General features: G+C 41.2%; 2 protein-coding genes across 9 annotated transcripts in view; one reads left to right on the top strand and one right to left on the bottom strand.

The window, feature by feature from the left end:
• Nucleotides 1-16,476, top strand: part of FRY (FRY microtubule binding protein) — a 223,574-nt gene extending 207,098 nt beyond the window's left edge. For 6 of the 8 annotated variants that reach the window (XM_085536268.1, XM_085536269.1, XM_085536271.1 and 3 more), the window contains 7 exons: nt 3,883-4,032; nt 5,433-5,531; nt 5,999-6,082; nt 10,922-10,939; nt 13,090-13,200; nt 14,272-14,465; nt 15,000-16,476. In XM_085536268.1, the coding sequence (XP_085392394.1) occupies nt 3,883-4,032; nt 5,433-5,531; nt 5,999-6,082; nt 10,922-10,939; nt 13,090-13,200; nt 14,272-14,465; nt 15,000-15,258 (915 nt within the window). In that variant the 3' untranslated portion in view covers nt 15,259-16,476. The remainder of the gene's footprint in view (nt 1-3,882; nt 4,033-5,432; nt 5,532-5,998; nt 6,083-10,921; nt 10,940-13,089; nt 13,201-14,271; nt 14,466-14,999) is intronic. The other 2 variants (XM_085536265.1, XM_015852021.3) reach the window with 1 other exon arrangement.
• Nucleotides 16,477-16,603: 127 nt separating this feature from the next.
• ZAR1L (zygote arrest 1 like) lies at nt 16,604-19,858 on the bottom strand. The gene is made up of 4 exons (XM_015852022.3): nt 18,792-19,858; nt 18,558-18,650; nt 18,330-18,404; nt 16,604-17,954 (listed from the first exon to the last, which is right to left on the bottom strand). Exons 1-4 carry the CDS (start codon nt 19,365-19,367, stop codon nt 17,811-17,813), a joined length of 888 nt encoding a protein of 295 aa, XP_015707508.2. The 5' UTR covers nt 19,368-19,858; the 3' UTR covers nt 16,604-17,810.
• Nucleotides 19,859-21,053: the final 1,195 nt, after the last annotated feature.

Here is a 21,053-nt window from a genome sequence, read left to right as displayed (position 1 = left end):
TCCTGAAATTATTGAAGTACTTTTTCTGTAAACTGGTCGTATCTCAGAGATCTCTGGATAATCCTTTCAGGTCTCTGTTCTAAGCTGCCTCTTTGATTTCTGTCAAATCAAATGTCTTTCAGAAAACCATGCTGTTCCAAGACAAGTAGATTTGTGAGCCAGCGTGTAGTTTGCACAGTTGAGCCTTTTTGTTACTAAAAATCCTCTTCCCAGAAGAAAAAATATCAGATTAAGAGGAAAAATTTCAGAGAATGTTTTCTTATTACTCACATCCACATGAAACAAAGCGACAAAATGCCAGCATGTACCTGTGATGGCAATATGGTGATGTTGTCATTACTACTCCTGATAATCTTACTTATTAAAATATATGTACTTCATTCAGGCCCTGCTCAAAAGACTTCAGTCAGTGTAATCTGTACCCAAATGGACATAGCTGAGATAACTTGTTACAGAACAGCTAGTCCATTTAATCGCAAAATAAATTTAATTAGTAAAGTACTACACATGGACACCAATGTATGGTTTCTAAATGTTTTCATTGCCAGTTGTAACACTTCACACCAATGTTTAAGTCTGTTGTATTCTTAGCTATAGATTGATTGTTGGTTTTGTGAGTATATGAAAAGGAATGCAGTAAAGGAATATGTTGTCTGGTTCTGTAACACTATCAGCTGTTGATGAAGCCATGACTGAAATGTTTTGAGGAAGTTATGGTGTGAGATAAAGTTGGACTGTTTAAAGTCATTTGCAGAGTGCTGGAAGAAAACCGAGGAGTCTGTGGTCTTTATCTTGCCCTGGGCTGCAACTTTCACCTTGGCCAAATGGCTTTTTAACTTTTTTTTGTATAAACTGTTCTTAACTTGCATGCTAAGATGAAGCCTCACAACATTTTAAGTCACTGCTGTTCATTATTCTTCCTATTGCTTGAAAACTCCTCTTCCTGTTTTATGTCAATGATTTCTTGCTCTGCTCACTGTGATACATTCTTTTCTTTGTAGTTACTGCTTACATTTGAAGACCGTGGTCATGACTTCACCTATCCCAATCTTGTCTTACTTAACTTTAGTTTTTAACTTCAACAATCACCACAAATGTTATATTTTCTAAACTTCTAGATGTTGCTATGGGCATTCTTCATAAGTCTGTGTATTCCTTGAAAACCAAGAGCGGGTTCTTTACTTTGGCCTAAGTTCTTACCAGCACTAACTAGAATTGGATTAGATGTTCTGTAGAAGCTGTTCCTGTGTAAAATCTTGTATCTCTCTGATAATTGCTTTACTGTAGGATACAGTTAATCCATTTTTTCACTTGTAATGCAACCTAATATGCAGATCTTTTTCTATGGAGCTTTGCCCTCCTGCCTGGTCTTCATCCTGAATGCACACTGTCATTGTTTATAAGTAGTTGTACAACCTTGTCCTTCTTCCTTTCTTTCTTCTGCACCATTTTGCCAAAATCAGTGTGAATTATAATCCCAGCTCCCAAATTGCTTGCAGACCCTGCAAGTTCAACCATCTCTGCATTTAATAAGCATGTTGCATGTTCCATTATTGTTTTCATTAATTATTTGGGTAGTGCCTGAGACAGATCCCAGTGGAATCCTACTCAGTTTATCTTTTGAATTGGACAGTGAACTGTTGATAATTAACTTCTGAGCATGGTTTTACATACCACGTTACCTGTAGACCCATTTTTTCTACCTAACATGGTGAATACATTAATATAGAACATATCAATTTTTTCTCCTAATAGAATGTTTAAGCCCTTTGTGGAAGCTGACTTGTTTGATGTGATTTGTTCTGAACAAATTTGAACAGCATGTTGCTCATCAATTCTATGTTCCTACATTTCTCTGAACGTAGTGATTAATTCCTTCGCTCTTGTTTTTTGGAGATAAACACTTCCCTCATGTTTTTTATAACATCCTGTATTCTGTGAGTTCCAAAAGATAATTGTTACGGCTTCTAGATTCCTTTACCCAGTATTGTTATTATCATAGCATGAATTTCCCTAATCTACAATGATATAAAAATATCTGTTCTTATATTAACTTTTTCTGATGTATCATTGATGCTCTATTCTGCATGCAAATGTTCTGTCCGTTAGTAGTAGGGCAAAAAAGGACATTAAACTCATCAGTTTTTGCAGTAACTTCAGATAGCTACTATTCCTCCCCATTGTTACTCTTCGGTCTTTCTCTTAATTATCTGTAAAATTCTTTCATGACATTCTTTCTCTTGCTAGTTTATTTGGCATCTCCCTCTCTGATTATGACAATGTCATGCTGGTTTTGGAGCTTGAATTAGTAATTGATCATAGTTTTGCATTATGTTCTTCTTAGCATAAATGTTTCAGTGAAGTATTTGCGAGTTAGCCAAATGTATGTCCCAAATTATTTTCTATCTTTCAATTCTACAGAATGAAGTTCTGGCCTCTTTTTATGAGTAAAGGAATGAGCAAGTCTTTATTATGTCCTGTCCCCCATGTAGTTCTTTCCCATGGGCTCCTTCTGGTAAATTCTGAAAGCACATTAGTCATTCGCATTATTTCTATGATCTGTCTCCTTCAATGTCACAGAATCATAAGGACAGTTACTCCTCCCCAGGAAGGGGTTGTGGCACTTAAACAGGTTAACCAGAGGAGCAGTGGAAGCTCTTACCTTAGAGCTTTTACATCACACATAGACTAAAGCGTGGCAGACTAGATATAGTTGTGTTGGCAACAGTCCCACTAGATGTTCTCCAGAGGTCCCTTCCAATCAGTAGCTCCAGTACTCTGGTCCATGATGCTGCTTATTAAATTTCCTTCCAATTCCATGTTCTCAACCATCTCTTCTCTGTTGGTTAGAATCAAAGCTAGATCTCTTTCCTTTGGCAGGAGGGATGTCAGCAGGTTTTACTAACAGTTCAACTTAATCTTTCTTCTCAGAAGATACCTAAGTAGTAAATGCAAAGTTGTCACCAAGACTAAAGCCCTTTTTCCTGGGAACCACTTTTTCCAGAGAGGAATGCTTATCGTAATGCAGGTCCTAATTTAACACTCCTCAGAGAAGTACCTGGAGTTAAATGGGGTAAAATTCAAAAAGGTTGTGTATTTTTATTTAAAAAAACATTTTCACCTTATTCTCACCAGCTGGCCTTAGTGAAATATACATTAGATAAACTGTTACAGAACCTGTTCTGTATCGATCAATACAACTATTTCATGTCCTGCGAGACTAAATATTTTTGTTACTCAATATATTAGCCGCTGAAAAGGAAGTGTCAGCATTAAAATGGTTCTGATGCTTCTGGAGGACTGGGCTGTTTAAGGACTCAAAATGACAAAGAACTGAAATCTACTGAGCAGAATAATTCCCGGATGCAATGCTGTATTTTTGGAGTCCTCCCAAACAACAGCAAACTTTTAGTAAGAAGTCTTTTCCCTGAGGGGAAAGCAAAAGTTCTTCTCTGCTTTTCCATGCTGCTGTTTGGCATTAGGATGTCCATTATATTGTCTGATTAACCACTTGACATGGAATTATAACAAAACAATGCCCGGAATGGACAGAAAAAGTAACGTGCTGATCAGCTGTGTTAACCCTGTGCTGACAAGATGACAAACTACATGTGGGTAAAAGGCTTTACATAGATGGAATCATGTTTACAAGAAAATATTTGAGCAGTAGATGATTACAAACTTTCACAGCTGCACGGCTGTGCTCTCTCTCCAGCATAATCATTATTGTTTTGCATCCATGAGCAACCAATGGGCTCTGCACAGGAAGATGACCTCTGGTGCACATTGTGTGACACATACACACTTAAAAAAAAAAGCATGTAGTTTTGTTTATAAAAGAACTTAAGTAAGGGATATGATAAAGTGTATTTTGCTTTACAGAATATTCAGAAAAGATTCTGCTTCCTAACCTGCGATGCAGCCAGCTACTTGGGAGACAACCTGCGAGGAATAGGCTCCAAGTTTGTGAGGTCTTCTCAGATGTTAACGTCGTGCTCAGAATGTCCTACTCTTTTTGTAGATGCAGAAACGGTGAGTATTCTTTTCAAGAAGCATATGCTGCATGGCACTGTTGTTGTTTCCATGTCTGTTTCATGTAAAGGCAATTCCTGTATGGATACATCAAGAGAGTGTCCACCTCCCATCTCTGAATTTAATTTTTCCTCTTAAGCAAATTTTCGTTAACTTTTCATACTCTTTTAAATAGGTAAGTGCTGGCAGATGAGCGATACGATGTGTTGAGCCTGTATGCCAGAAAGCAGTATAAAACAGGTGTCTGCTGGGTTTGTTCGGCCACACAAATGGCAAAGGAAAAGCTGCTTTGTACATAGTTCATCATGGCTTCACATGAGATCCTAAAAAGATTGTAAGAAATATACATGGGTCGCTCCACAAGTTATGCCTTCTGTTTATTTCCATGGAAACCCCAATAGATACAAAGAGTGCAGTAACACTATTTGATAGAGCAAATTCTCAGCTTCAAAATATTATTTTACAACATAGTCACCACCATTAGCTATACATTTTCACCAATGATTAACAAGAGCCTGCATGCCACGCTCATAAAAATCTGCACCAGTGGAGGTGACCACTGTTTTAAGGTTGCTGTGACAGCATGATTGCTAGGAAAATGTAACCTGCACAATCCAACTTTATCCATGCTGACATCCAGTGTTTGGTCTCCATGACCATTCAGCAAGTGTCAGTGAGTGTCAGTGGGTGCCCTTATCTCCTCAAGGAGGAATTCAGCCTTTGCTTCAGATGCAGCTCCATGTCAGATGTCACTTCTGACAGACCGTCCCTCTGCTGCCATCTGTTGCACGGTATCAGAACGTGACAGAATGTTGGTGAGAAGGTTAAACCACAACCGCCGTATCGCCAACATCTGCCTCTGATGTCATGGGCCAACATCAGAAAATAGGAGGCATTACCCTCAGAGCAGCCCTCATATGTTAGTAATTGAGGTGACCCTTCTTACTGTTTTCACTCTGGTCTGTGTTTGCCCAAAAGCTTCAGGACAGTGTGACCTCACACAGGAGCATTACTTCTGAAATGTAATCTTAGACCTGCTTTTGGCCGGCTTCTGTGACCACAAAGCACTGTGCTTTATATCATTAGGGAGCTGCAGAGATTAACCAGCTGAGCTTGGTACAGTGTTTTTGGCGTAGGGAAAAAGTTCTTTGTGAAGCTGTTAGAACACAACTTCAAGTCCAACTTATCATAGGTGCACAAGTTCCCAGTAGGTCCTCTCAGTATACTCTTCTATTTATCTACTTTTTTCATAAAAATAAAATGAAGTAGTTTAAATTATTGGTATCTATAAACCTAAGTATTATTTTGCAAGATATTTTCTCTACTGCATTTCCTGTTCTGATAGTGTTTTTATTCTTTTATAGTGACATTTGCTAGTCTTTTTTATTTCATTTCTCCAGCTTCTGTCTTGTGGCCTTCTTGAAAAACTGAAGTTCAGTGTCCTAGAACTGCAGGAATACCTGGACACGTACAACAACAGAAAAGAAGCCACCCTCTCGGTATGCTGGATTGTGCTTTGTGCTATTGTTCTTGTTTTTCTATAGCTATATTGACACTGTGTCAGGAGCAGGTAGTGCTACATTGTTTAACATTCAATAAAAAAAGTGTATTTCAGATACTGGATTCATTTCATGTTCCTTCCTGAACATATGAACCAGAACTTAAAATGTATTAAGTCCTTTAATTTTAGAAACGTCAGCGTGTTTAATACTCCTGATCTTACCTTTCTCCTACTTGGTAAATAATTCTTTCTTTTTCTTATTTTACACAATTCGAATATTAACACTACTAATTGAATGCAAAATTGCAGTTGTTTAAATTGTACTCAAAGCAAATAGTCTGTGTGAATAAAAATCTTAATTGCAGAATTTTGTTTATGTGCTACGTAACTAAAATACTGCTACCTTTATGCAAATCAAGCTAAGGGCCTTATTCACATCTTCCTTTAATTTCTTTCTGAAAACAGTGGCTTGCAAACTGCAAAGCAACGTTTGCCGGGGGCTCACGAGATGGAGTGATTACCTGCCAACCAGGGGACTCAGAAGAAAAGGTAATGAGTGAGAAGGATTATTTCACTCCTCTAAAGTGACATGTGATATATCTTGTTCTTGGATCCACAAGGTCATGGTGTACTTCTCCCGTTTCTCACTGATGGGCTTTGGCATAATCCAGTTTTCACACTCAAGATGCAGAGGAATTGTTGTTGCCTCGGTCCTGGCCAAAGGAAGGCAATACTTAATTTTTGTTTTCAGAGGCAAGTTTTCAGAGGCAATACTTAATGCCTTCCTATTCTAGACAAGGAAGCAGAGTTAACCCTGGCTGGGTTGTGTGTGCCATCCATTTCAGAGAAGTCATTTTCCCACAGCACACTGTCTCTGAAAATCAGTCCTGATGTACTGTGCTTCCACATTACTCCCATTTTGTCTGCAGCTGTTACAGACTCAGCCTACAAAGCAGAAAGACTTATCTGGCTGAAATCCACTTACATTAGCAGTTATGAAATAATGACTGTAAAATGACCGGTTAAATTATTTATGCTTTAGGAAAGTATTTATAGCAAAAGCAAAATAGTTCTTATATCACATCTAGTCACAAGTTTTTACACACAAGCGTGTGTGTGTGTGTATATGTATATATATATATATATACAGTTACATGTATATACTGAGTATATTAATCCCAGTTAAGAAATCAGTCATTTCAGAAATCAACATGATCCAGTGGCATGCCTATGATCTGATATGCTGCCTATAAGAAACAGGTGGTATCTTTGTGGTGTAGAAACAGTTGGGACTTGTTATTTTGTGAGGTTTTCTTCTTTATTGGAGGAAGAGGAATGAGGAAATTGAAAAAGGAGGATGATTAAGAGAATTAGCCAAAGTCAAGAAAACAGCAACAGCATGTAGAAAAAAAGAACATCTCCTATTTGCATGTACTATGGCTTATAAAAGTTATAGTGACATTTTCAGAACTCTTTTTCTTTCTGTTTTTCTTTAAAATATATTGTTTTCTGGTCATACTGGTTTTGATTTATCTTCTCCCCCAATTCATTTTATTATCTTCTGTTTTTATTTTAACCTCTCATTCTATCTCTATGAATTTTATCTTCCAGTTTGACCTCAGTTGCATTTGTTTCTTTGGTTTGGTTGGATTTTGTGCCACTGCTCAATAATCCCAAATCCTTGCCATCCCTGCATTCTGGCTTCCTTGATTTTATTAGCAAATATAGTTTGCTAATAAATCCTCTGGCTATAATCATAGGTGGTGGGAAAACTGTTCTGTCTTCCCCCATCTGGCACTGGCATCAGCAAAAGTTGCACATGCCTTCATATGCACTTAAAGAAGATGCTGTCTCTTCTGTAATTGTGACGGTATGCTGGGATGTCATAAGTGAGTTATTCTCACTTCTACAAAAGAGGGGCCTGGAGCATGTGCTACTACCTCTCCTGCCAGGTAGATCAGGGGAGGGAGATAAGAGAGACTTAAGATAAGAGAGGCACAACAACTGGACTGTCTGTGGAAGGTCTCTGCCCACTGGTGCACAACACTCCCAACAGTGGCTTCAGGTATTAGGTGTTAATTATGTTACTGTATACAGTTTGTTTATACTCTTCATCCTTATTTTGGTAACCCAAAAACCGGGACGGAAGATCAGACCTCCTGCTGATCATCTGCTTACTTTATTGTTTGAAAAAGTACAGCAGAGTGAGTACTGAGTTGAAGGAGTAAAATATGAACTGAGCTCACATAGAAATGGTCTAAGTGCTTCTAGGAGTTAATAAATATCTTCCATTTGCGTGTTTGATTATTATTATTAGGTGTTCTTTTTCTCAGATTTAAATCTGAAACCAAAATCAGTATTCTTACTGCTTATCAAGCAGACTGAAAAAAAGGGCTTCTCACTCCTGCAAGAATCCTTGATCTATCCCAGCAATGTTCTTTCAGCCCAGAATACATTATTCCTTGGAAGTTGACAGAATGGTCGTTCTTGGATCAATAGACGTATTTCTTTCTTCCCTCTCTCAACTCACCTGTCAATTGAAAACAGCTCTTCCCAGTGGAGCTTTCTCATGTATAATAATCCATTCTGTTTATTCAGCAAAGAGTAATGGGGAAAAGAGTCCAGAGAAGCTGGAGAAATGTCATTAGAAAGGGAAAAGGATAAGCCATTCTTAGATTGACATATATTTTTTCATGCCTTTCCTTTCCTGTTCTCCCTTAGCCTGTAAGGCCTAAGAATCTGCCAACTGCAGGAAAAAAAATCTATCTTACAGTGGTAGCCATTAGGGAACTTGTCTTAACTCTTAGGCTTGACGCTGGTTTGACTAAGGCCTGAAATCCTGCTTAAAACTTCTAAGATAAAACATTGCCTAGCTAAACACAAACAGCTAAACACAAAACCAGGCTACTTCTGAAAAGATTCAGAAATAATTGTGTGGAAAAAAAGCAATACCTTGTTCTATGGAGTGCGGAAATCTAGGATTCTCAGAGCCCCCCACTTTGAAAAAGCTTGAGGTGAAGATAATCCAACCTGCAGACAAGACAGACATTAGACCAGATTCAGTGTTGCCATCAGGGTTGCGTCACAACTGGCTTAAATGGGTTATGCTTGCCTGCGTGCGCAATTCACTTGGCACTGGTTTCCCTAATCAGATCTTAGTTCAAAATAATTGCACATGATCTGTTGACTATTGTTACTGTTGCTGAAAATAGGCAAAGGCAAAAATTCCTTCTTCTGACATTAAAGAAGCTTGAAATAGAAGTTGTCAAGGCCAACTACTGAAGCTCGCAAATACAACAGCCGAATGTCCGAAATGCCTTTCCACCCCTTATTCTTGCAATAGATTGTCTCTGATTTATAAGCTACGATGCTATATTCAGTCATTCAATGCTGCTGAATCTTAAGCAGAGAGGAGTTGATTTATTGACAGATTAACTGCACATACCATTATGCTGTCTGTCCACTTGTGAGAGATGAGCAAATCTACTGGTGCACACTTCCTCCCTACCAAATGGGAATTTTTAGTTTTTATCCATCCAAAGACTAATTGGGGGTGTTTTTGGTTTGTTTTTATTTCTATTTTTGAAAAGAGATGCATGGAAGATTCAATTTTTGTAGTCAATTATTAGTAGCTAATTCAAATAAGTGTTCATCTCCTAATGAGACATTCAGCTTACTGAATTTTTTATGCTTAAGGAGTGAGGAAGAAAAGCTACAATTATGGGACTGGAGTCATGTTGAGTTGAACGAGTACTTCAGGGCCATTTTATAATATCCCATGAAAGATCTCCGTATTTTCTTCTGGTGAAGGAGGACTTTACATATAAGATCAAATCCCAGTTCGCACCTCCTGCCCGCTGCTCACTCATGGAATTCACTTAATTTCTGCTTTCCCTCATCTTCTTGGAAGTCACTTTCATGGCAAATTAGAGGTTATATCTGGATTCAGTGTTTTTCAAAAGTCCATGTGAAACTTGTTGGCATGGCATGCTGAGATTCAAAGGAGCCCGAGAGAGAGGCAGACAAGATTTCAATAACAGAAATGGGCACACGTAGAGCGCGGTGCTCTGTCTGCTCATGTCCTCTTCCTATCTGAAACGCTGCTTTACAAAACTTAATTTTCATGAGCTGCATGGAAGCCAGGATATAAAGGAAGGCTTTTAATTAAGCATTGCAGAAGGATAAAGCTGAGCTTGTCATGGTTTTGTTGAAGGTTAGTGCAAGATTTTGTGTAATACTTTTCATACATTTTTAATTGTAAGGCCTGTGGAAAGGAGCCGGACTGAAGTACTTTGTGTGGCCATACAAAGGTAGCATTAATTGAGCTGTCCCTATGTGGTGACTTTGTACTGATTTACTGAAGGTAAACCATTTTAGTAAGAATTTCAGAAGTTTATTAATGTCAAGTGCATACGTACAGGCTGCAGCTGGGCAGACGTCACTGTGCTTTGTTGGCTACAACACTGACATCGTCATTCTGTTCATCTAAAGAATATAACACAAATAAGGTGACCTTCATTAAACATGCACAAAATGTGAATGTGGTTGTTGGTAGAGAAAAGAGGAGAGCTTCTTTTTTGAGAAGAGGAAATTATTTCTGAGGCGTTGGTCCTTAATCTTTGAAATGCTAATATGGGTAAATTCAAGATTTTATTACTTTGCATCAAGGCTTACACTGACGTTTTAATAGCTCCAGGATTACAGATCAGTGAATCATGACTGGCGAGAGAAGGGAATGCAGATCTGAACAAGTGGCCCTGCCGTTTAGTCAGACCAAACTGGCATTTTCTATGTTTTTTTAATTTTGATCGTGTTAGCTTAAGTTAAGTGTAAAATTTTTCCATTGTAGTGTGCCAAGTAATAAACACAACAGCTTATCCTGTAAATTTCTTTCAATCTATTACATCCAAAAATAGAATTCCTAAGTAAGAAAATATTTCTAATAAATAAATAAAAATTCAGTACTGTTAATCGCTTGAAAACCCTGTATAATGTTTGAGTACTTTGCAATATGAGCTCTTCACAATATTAAGAAAAGAAAATGTAAATAAAAGTGCTGTTTCTAGAATTTTCTAACCCAAATTCACTGTGAGCTCCTGTGCTGCTGAGCGGGATAAATCAAAACTAATAAATATGAAGGTCTAACTGAGGAGGATATTTAGACTGTAAACTACCAGACTGTAATTTACTATTAGAATTCAGAGCTTGATTTTATTGAGTGCTGTGCATGTCGTATGTAACATTTCCAGCCAGTTACCAAGGCAAGCATTGCTAATAGAGCTGACAAGTTATGCTGTTACAGATGGGCTGTGCTTTCTATTGCATGCATTACACTGACACTATACTTTCTTTCCTTTCCTTTTCTCCTGTGCCATGCTTGCTGTGTAGCAAATGGAATCTCTTGCAGTAAGTTGAAGTTCTTTCATATTCTCCGTCCATCTCTAGATGGACTAATACTCCCCAATTTTACTGTTGTACTTCTAAGCATGTTTTCCTTTTCTGTTGTGATTTTCTTGTAAAATATGTGGTTCTACATGCGGTGACTAAAATCATTTACTAAAATGTGTTTTGTGAAATCTAAAAATACCGTGCCAAAATTCTGACACTTTCATATGCTATTTCATGTTGTCCTTTACAAAGCTTTTGAAATGGAGTCTTCAAATGGTTATCATATGCTGGAGTGGAAGATCAGTTTTTATAATAATCTTTTAAATTCATGATTTGCAATTATTCTGTGTGAACAACTACAAATCACAGTTGGCAGTTGTTTAAAATCATTTTTGTTTCTATATTGGTGAATGCTTTTAGGTCAGGAGGAAAAAAATGGGAGTTCTTTGATAACAATAACTTCATACTAAATTAGTCAGATTTGAGCCTTCAATTCAACCTTAGTTTGTCTTAATTCAGGTTAGCAGCCAGCAGAGTAACACTGAATTATTGTGCCCCAAAAGCCAGAAAATGTTGTATTACATGCCAAGCTATCATGAGATTTCCTTTTCTTTATTATGTTACGCCAGGTACTGATTTGAATTTCTACCTCCCTGACAACTTGGAAGATTATTTGTGTTTACCTGCCAGTCAGATTTACCAGTTCTCCAAAATTTGGACAGAGTGAATTTGATCCCTTCTGGAGGGCCTGCTGTGTCCCTGATACTGAACCAGCAGGGAGCAAGTGGGCCTCCTGGGCTGGGGTTACTGGTGCACTGTTGACACCTTCCCTGGCTTCCATGCTGAACTGTGGCTCAGGAGCGGCCAGAAGACAGAGAATTTTCCTGGGAGGTTGTATGTGAAAAGCCGGTCTTCCTTGTGGGAGGAGGAAGCTTTGTAACATAGATGCAAGTTTGGCAGCTGTGTGGCCTCAGTTGCAGTTGCAGAGAATGATTGCTGAGCAAGTTTAATGAATAGACAGCATCCCTAATGCTCTACCTTATCATTCTGTTGGCCACAGTGGGTTTTGTCTGTACCATGCCCATAATTCACTTCTGGCTGAGCAGGTTGCACAGCAGTTCTTTTCCTTTGCCCCACCACAGGTGTGTGGGACCAGGTTGACCCCCACCACTCAGTGCTCCCCCTGCTCCCACTTTCCTCCATCACCCTCCCATGGGATGGGCAGGGACACCAGCTCTGCCCAGTTTCGATAGTGCCCTTGGTTGACTGTTCGTAGCTTGGCAGTTGGTGCCCACCCTTACCTGATGAGCAAAGGTTCATCACCACACAAAGCCGAAGATGAAATATTCCTCCCCTCCCCACCATGATCCATCTGTGGAATGTGAGATATCCCCTCCTGGTGACACACACACATAGCAGCACACCAGCACGTTAGCTTGGTGTCTCTGGCACATGTGCCCATTTCTTGTTACTTCACTGTGTCCGACACCTTTTGTGTGGTGCTGCACAATACTCTGGAAGAAACAAGTCAGGCTTCACAGAACAGTTTGTGCTTGTCTGGGAGAATAAATTATAGAGGCTAGGCATCCTCTTACACATTAAATTCTGTCCATCTGCTGTATGGTTTCATTAAGATGCTGGAAAATCCATGAGCTGAAGTTGAAGCTGCAGAGCTGGCATTTCCTCTGCCCCACTCCGGGCTGGGTTTGTTTCTTCCTCTCCTCTCAGAGAAGTGGGCAGGAGCTTTGGCCCCTGTGGACAGATACTTCTTTGCTTCTCTCTTGGATTTCCATCCCCCCAGATGTGGTCTTTGGCCATCTGATATTTTTAAGAGCTTTTTGTTCTATAAGTCCAAATCATTTCTCCCATATCTTGCCTCCGCTTTCCAGCTGCAGTGGTGTCAGTGAAGCTAATCCATACAAAACTGCTTTGAGATTGGTGCTGACATGCTACTTGAGAGCTACTGTAATTTTAACTTTCAGTGTCTTTTATGATTTATCTGCAGAAAAACGAGCATTACTTGGTTTCTGAAATAATATATGGTCATACTTTTGTAAAATAACATTTTTTGAAGAACTAAACTATCTCAAATGTGTCTTACTGGTTATTAAAAACTATCCTGACTAACAGATCCTTATTAATTAGTTCTTCTGTAACTCTCCCCCCAGCAATTGGAACTGTGTCAGAGATTATATAAACTCCACTTCCAGCTGCTGTTGCTTTTTCAGTCCTACTGTAAACTTATCGGACAAGTGCACGAAGTCAGTTCCATGCCAGAGGTACGTAGCCAACATTACTGAGTCTTAGACTAAAAAACACTGCTTGCTTTCATGTTCTTACCCTTCTTTCCATGTACGTGCACCAAAAGTTACACGGTTCTACCCTGAATAGGAACCTTCAGACAAAACACTTCAACACAGCAACATACCAGGGGTATTTGTTAGCATGACAATAACAAATGTGGTAAATTAATGCTGATACAGAACTAAGGTTGTGACTGGAATCACATATTGTAACATCTAGCCATAAAAACCACCTCCGCTGCATGTACACAGTACCAGAAATGTCTGCAGCAGCTTTACGTGTTTTTGCATCCTCTCATATCTTTGGAAACAAAGGTATTTAATGTACAATTACTTTGTGTTTTGACTGCAAGTGTATTTCCTGAGCCTGTTCTGTGGGTAACTGAACTGAATGCTTCCCAAGAGTGTTAAATGTATTTTAAGACTGTAGTTAACAAAATCTCATAGTTGAGTCTTTTTTATTGTCAGCATTACAAAGATTCTTAAGTATTTATCGCATAACGACACATCTTTTTCAACCCAAATAGCTTTCTGCTGTGAGGAATTTACTGTCAGCAGTTGCATAAAATACGTGTTACTTGGGAAGTTATCTGCAAGGTTATCACCTTAAGTTGAATGATTATTTCAGGAGAGACACCGGCATTAACTTGCCATTCCTTGCACATTTTTCTCCTGATGAAGTGCATATATTCTAAACTGCTGAGGAGAAGTTACTGTATGTACTTTGCTTACTGCTGTAAAACAAACATTTAAGTGACAAAGTGAATTATATGTCATATTCATATGACATATTTCATATTCAATTCATTCATATTCATATGTCATATTGCAGGTTCTCTAGTAAACACAGATGGTTTGTTTCATTAGATGTGAGATGTGCCATAGTAGTAGAAGTACTTTGAATGCTTATTGTGTCTTAAGAAACTGTTCTTAAAAGTGGGTATTTTCCATAATGAATACTGCTAAATAGAGCAGATTTGAAATAACCACTCTTTGGTACCTACGGAGAATGGAAACACACATCTCATGTCTTTCTCCTTGGAACAGCTGCTAAATATGTCAAGAGAACTGAGCGAGTTGAAGAAAAATCTGAAGGATGCTACTGCTGCAATTGCGGCTGAGCCTCTGAGCGTGGAATCTGAGCCCACCTTCAATTCTACAGAAGCAGCCATTCAGTCCATGCTGGAGTGTTTGAAAAACAACGAGCTGGTTAAAGCTGTCCGGCAAATAAGGGAATGCAGGTAAGTCATACTAAGCAGCTCATGGTAGACGTTCATGTTATTAGATGAGCATGCATTTATTATCCTCCTAACGTTATACTAAACATAATGTGCTGAGTCACCATAATTAATCTTACGTTTCAACACATCGGAGGGGCGCTGATGTTATTAGCTTTTGTGGGGATGTGCCATAAGTAATGATATCAAATCAGTAATACAAACACAGGTGTTTTCCACCGTGAAGACATTCAGCATCATTGCATAGATATAAGTACTGCTGTGAAGCTCCTGAGAATACTTCTATATGCATGTCACTGCCATCAGCTGACATTCAGTCTGGTTTCACTTCACTTGTTTGAATGCGATTTCTTAGCCTTTTATTTTTAGAAAATAGGAATTGTGCATCTGTGATTTCAGTGCCTGCTGCCAGTGACAACTGAGGGGCATAAACAAGATTACTTTGGCTTGTAATGTCTGTTTGCTTTGTTGAGACCTCTGTCACTTCGTTTTGGTCTGTGCTAATAACCTGTAACGATACGCACATTCCTGTTGCAGGATTTTGTGGCCCAATGACATCTTTGGAAGTAGTTCTGATGATGAAGTCCAGACACTGCTGAACATTTACTTCCGGCACCAAACCTTGGGTCAGACGGGCACCTATGCACTGGTGGGCTCTAACCAGAGCCTGACGGAAATCTGTACCAAATTAATGGAACTGAACATCGAGATCCGCGACATGATTCGCAGAGCTCAGAGCTACCGGGTCATCAATACTTTTCTTCCAGACTCCAGCGTTTCCGGCACAAGTCTCTGACAGGACCCTGGGGCCCTGTGTCAAGCTGGGAGTGCTGCCCTGTTGGAGTGAGGTGGCTCGATGTCTTCTCAGCCTTACAAAGGTTTGGTCAAACTGTACTCACTCTTGTTACATATAGGATTTCTTCTAAAAAGTTACGGGCTGAACTTCAAACGTGTAGCAATACTGTAAGGACGAAGGTAGCGTAGAGCATCCAGGACAACATCCTTTGTTCGCTGTTGCACAAAAACCAGTTAGCATTTCACTGAGCAACCGCAACTCACTACTGAAGAAGTGACTTCCGTTGCATACCAAAGCCTACTACACTGAACAATACTTCTTTATAGCAAATTAACTTTAGGTTGGCAGAAGTGCAATGTTTCCTTCACAAAATAATATTTTTTGTTAAGAAAAAAAAAAAAAACTTGTACATTTTTTTTCCCTTTTTTTTCCTCTTATTTGGTTGAGTGAAAGATGGGCAGAATGAAGCTGGCCACGGAATCTCGCAAACGTGTTGGTCAAAAGCTGAGAGCCTGTGTGTATGAGACAAATAGTAAACGGACTACAGTTAAACGTACACTGTAACTGAATATGATTACCGTATCTTAAAACAACGAGCTGCTATGAAGTACATTTCCTAATGTTACTAGGCTACTGTCTCTGAAGGTACTGGATCATATTGCAGAGGTCTGTTCTCAGGCCCACGAGCGTCGTGGTAGATTTTCCGTTCCTTTGTTGTTGTTTTTTTTTAAGAACCTTGGTGGCTTTTTACTAGAGGGTTGCTTTTATGAATATATTTATACTATTAAAGGATGGTTGATCTAATTTAACTTGCCATTTTGTAGGAGAAAGTCCCATCACAGTCAAATCTTTGAACTGTTATGCATGCGTATTTTTATTTAATACAAATTTTGAGTATAAAAAGTAAAAAAAAAAATATTAACGTGAAATGCAAGTTCTCATGTTAAGTTTCTTTAAAGAGATGTCCTATTTTATTTGCAATGTATATATATATATATAAAGTCATACCTGTATGGTTTTTTTCTTACATTTAACTGCTGTCCAGTGTTAAATGTATGCATGTAAATCTGATGCACATCTGAGACACTTTTGTTCTGACAACTGCGTAACTTATTCACTCTGTAAATACACTGACTGTTTTTGTGAAGTAATTTTGGTTGATATTCGGATCAGTACATCCATTTAACCAAAATATAAAAGTCACATGTAATCACAACAGAGCACTGGTTAAGACTGTGTCTGTATCTGAGCCTGTATCGCTCCTGGTATGGATGAGAAGCAGCCCCCAGCAGACAACTACTGCATGGCTTCTGGTTAAATTATTACATTGAAGGAGACCCATGAGTAATTTTGTTTCCTTTTATTATTGAACTCAATAAGAACACACTGACTGAAGCAGGTTCAAACTGGAAAACAAAAACACCTGCAGATGAAAGCTTATTTCTGTTAGAAACATTAATAACAGGCCTGTTAGCTGCAGACTTGGACTTCCTTGTGCTCAGAGTAGAAGAAAATCTGTCCGGCCTGCCACCTCAGCCCAGACTCTCAGAACACAGTAAAGCCCTCCCCCCTTCATACCACCCCCTACATCCCCCCACACCCTTTTCAGAACGCTTGCTTGATTTGAAGAGGATCCTCATCACAAGAAAACTCAAGTTGGACAGAAGTGGAGGAAGACCTCCAAGAAGTCACTTTGCCCTGCCTCTGCTTGAAGCAGGAGTAGCCACAAGGTCAAGTTACTCAGGCTTTTAGCCAATTGAGTCTTGTAAACATCTGATGATGGGCTGCAACTACCTCCCTGCACAGCTTGTTCTTGACTGCCCATATAGTAGAAAAGCTTTTCCTCCCTTCCAGACCTCCTGTCTTCCACCCCCTCAAAGCCCTAGGATAGCACAAACAGTGGCAACATCTTACTGTGCTTCTTTAAAATGCTTTTCAAGGATTCCACTGACTGCATTTTGTCCCCATTAGTTACATGCAGTTATGCACTACCTTTGAAATACCCTGCAAGACCAGAATGCTCTTCAGTTGAATTAAGCTATTATAGCTGTAGCATAATAGTTCCTGTAGCTGCAGTATCTATAGACCAGGAAACCCATCTCAAAAAGCTTTTGAAGACGCACCAGCTTACTCTTCTTACAAGGTACAGGCATAAAACTCTGAGAAACCTGCTCATTAAGTAATCATTTGCTAAGGAGGAAGAAACATGCAGATACCTTTACCACAACTCCACACCCTAGCTCAGTTTGAGTGAAAGAAGCTGTTTGCTACTACATACTAAACCTTACCTAAAGTAGGCTGAAACCAAAGCCTATGTGGAAAAAAATCAGGTTGTTTCTTTCTAGATTCTTGATCACAGCAAGATGAAACAAGCAGGTAACACATCAGTGCAAACTTCCATTGAACTTTAATTACAGCATATAAACAATAAAGTTAAATATTGTATAAATAACAAGTCCTCATCCATTATCCAATGCCAGGTCAAAAGCCGAAGGTCAGAACATCGCAAAAGACTGACAACACGCAGAGCACACGTTGAAGGAGGGCACAGATCAGACGATGTACTTGAAGCTGTAGGTGTTGTCACAGGACAGCCTCTTGCCTTTGCAACGGCCACAAAGCTCTTGGCGATGAGGCCTTGTGAGATCAATGTGCCTTTTCTTCTGAGGGCAGGTGCAGCGAGTCTTGAAGCAAGTCTTAAAGAAATGAGACAGTGGGAGCTGATCAGAGACGTGCATTGTGTTAGACTGATAGCTGGTTTCTCTTAATCTTAAGAAGGTACTTGAGCTGATAGGCTTAAAAGAGCTTTTACAATAAACCCTGTGAAGTTAAGCTGGAAAAGCTTCTCACTTAGAAGCACAACACTACCCTGCAGGATTTTAGATGAGATGTCGGATGGTACGAACAGAAAACTGATCAGTAAACCATCAGCAAGATGAGTCCTATGCCATTGGGCCTCCCCCAAATGTTTCCTAGTTCTGAGAGAATTATCTTCCGGGTATCAGAGTGGAGTATAACTGAGTACATGATCAGCTCATGTAGTCTCACCAAGAAAGAAACCTGTAACTCACCTGGCACTGGATTGCCTCCACCCGATAGGGATTGAAGCCCTTCTGGCATTTGCGGCAGAGCTGTTTGAAGTACACCTGAGAAGATGAAGTTTTCAGTGATTCACTCAAGATATTGAATATCATCACCCAACATTCATACCAAAATCACGGCTTATTTCTCACAGACTGCGTGTGGCAGTTGTAAGTGTCAGAAGCAAGACAAGACCTGCTTTGTTTTACACACCGTACCTTGTTACTCCCGGAGATGCACCACACGTAAGCACTCTCCCATCTGGTCTTGCAGTCCTTGCAGTGGAAATAGCCGTACTTCTGCTCCAAGAACTGCGGAGAAAGCTCGCTCAGCATCCCCCTGCCCGCAGCACCAGCCGCCTACAGGGGCGGGATGCTCCTAGGGCAGCCGCAGCCGCCAGGCCTCCGCTCCAAAGTAGCACCGCAGGGCTCATCACCCCCCGCTCCACGCACCTGGAAGGCGGCCCGGCGCCCAGGGGCGGCACTGTGCTCCCGCGGCGTCTCGCTCGGAGCCGCAGCCTCCGCCGAGCCGTCCCGTTGCTCGTCGCTACCGCCCTCCGCCTTCTGCTCCTCGGGGGCGGCCGCAGCTTCTTCCTCTTGGTGCGCCTCAGGCAGCGTGAAGAGGCGGGGGTTCATTAAGGGCGAGTAGACGGCGAGGCGGCCCCGGGCGGCGGCAGGGGTGAGAGGGCGGCCGGCGGGCAGCGTGCGCGGCCCCAGCGAGCACTGCACGGCGACGTCGGTCCGCGGGTTGACCTGCACGCCCACCTCCTTGGTGTTGGCTCGGCAAAGCCGCGGCGTCAGCCCCGGGCTCACCTGCGACAGCAAAGCCTTGAGCTGCGCCCGGCGGCAGGTGTCCAGGTAGTCAGCCGACACCGGGGTGGGCGGCCCCACGGGGAACGGGCTGAGGACGCTGCCCTTGCTCTGCTTCCAGCTCGGCTGCTTCGGCGTCAGCTCCCCGCTGCGGCTGGGCGTCAGGCTGCCCCTGAAGCTCTGGAACGAGCCGAAGGGGGGAAAGACGAAGCTCTCCATGGTGGAATCCGTGGAATGGTCATCTAGGGGCGGGCCCCGGCCCTGCCTTTATCCCGTCCGTGAGCCAGTGCTAATTGCTGCTAATTAAGGAGGAAATTGGGCGCAGCCTGTGCTCCTCCTGCCCTCCGTCCCGTTGCTCGGGCTGGGGCCCATCGCTGAGGGTTCTGGGCCTTCACAACGATGACAGGTCTGCCCGGTGGCTGAAAAGAAGACAGATGAGAAACTAAAGCTGACAAAGCCCCGACAAACTGACGGTGCCGGTGATGACCGAGCAGAGAATGCGGGCCATTAATGTCTTACAAGAAAGTCTTTGTCGTTCCTAAGAGGTTTTAACATCCCCATTACTTAAGGGTTGTCTACACAGTGCTTTTCAGTCAGCCGTGTTGTTGTGGGAGATGGAGTAAACATCAGCTGGTACAAAACCCCTGGGGGAAAACAGTGAGATTGGGAAAAGTGGCTTAAAATCTGTATAAGGAAATAAATTACAGTTATACAGGAGCCCTCGTATTAGACCAGTAGTCCTTCTGTCCTAATTGCATCGCTTTAGTTATGTCCGTTCTAAAGTAGCAGAGTTAATGTCATACAGTTAAATTCATCAAAGCTGTGTATGTGAATCTGTAGAGACCGCAGAATCCCCCACAGCTCTGGACTTGCTGCGATGTTCCATCATGGTGTGGTGAGCAGGATTAGGGAAGTCATCCTGCCCCTGTACTCGGCATTGGTGAGGCCTCACCTCGAGTACTGTGTTCAGCTTTGGGCACCTCAGCACAGGAAAGATATGGAGGTACTGGAGCAGGTCCAGAGAAGGGCAACGAGGTTTATGAGGGGCTTGGAGAATCAGCCCTCTAAGGAGAGGCTGAGGAAGCTGGGGCTGTTTAGTCTGGGGAAAAGGAGGCTGAGGGGAGGCCTTATCGCCCTCTTCCAGTACCTGAAAGGTTCTTACAGTGGGGCAGGTCGCTTCTCACTAGTGACAAGTGACAGGACAAGGGGAAATGGCCTCAAGTTGCACCAGAGCAAGTTTAGGTTGGATATTAGGAAACACTTCTTTACAGAAAGGGTTGTTAAGCACTGGAATAGGCTGCCCAGGGAGGTGGTTGAATTGCCATCCCTGGATGTGTTTAAGAGCCGTTTGGATGTGGTGCTCAGGGATATGATTTAGCAGAGGGTTGTTAGAGCTGGGGTTCTGGTTAGGCTGCGGTTGGACTTGATGATCTTCAAGGTCTTTTCCAACCTGGGTAATTCTATAATTCTATGATTTCTTCACACCAACCCTCACCTTCTTTATAAAAGCATTACGTTATAAAAGCTGTGGGGCAACAAGGTGGGAGAGATCACTAGGGATGACGCCTTTAAACTTCCACTGTGTAGGTGAGAAAGAGCCCTGAATTCCAGGTATAAAACTTTATTTCTATGGAACAAAAGGCATTTGTTTTCAGGGAACACTCATATCTAAAAACAAGATGGGTTGAGGTTGGGTGCTGTGTTGGGGTTTTTATAGCACCATCCGTATCAAGTCACAAGAGCAGGTGGACAACAGGCTGGAATGGAAGATGTGTAACTCCAGAGAGGAAGCAGGTGTAGCTGTCACCCGGTATGGTGGCAGGCACACAGACCCACACAGACCCAGAATCACAGAATGACCCGGGTTGGAAGGGACATCAAGGATCATGTAGTTCCAACCCCCCT

The sequence above is a fragment of the Coturnix japonica genome, chromosome 1, assembly GCF_054131305.1.
Source record: "Coturnix japonica strain WE chromosome 1, WE-NBRP24, whole genome shotgun sequence".
Taxonomy (NCBI): Eukaryota; Metazoa; Chordata; class Aves; order Galliformes; family Phasianidae; genus Coturnix; species Coturnix japonica.
This window is presented reverse-complemented; position numbering and strand designations above follow the sequence as displayed.

Coding starts and splice junctions, on each gene's coding strand:
- ZAR1L (XM_015852022.3), bottom strand. CDS start 19,367: ATGGAGAGCTTCGTCTTTCCCCCCTTCGGCTCGTTCCAGAGCTTCAGG. Junction 18,651..18,791: donor GGCGCCGGGCCGCCTTCCAG/GTGCGTGGAGCG, acceptor CTTTCTCCGCAG/TTCTTGGAGCAGAAGTACGG. Junction 17,955..18,329: donor TGGAGGCAATCCAGTGCCAG/GTGAGTTACAGG, acceptor CATTTCTTTAAG/ACTTGCTTCAAGACTCGCTG.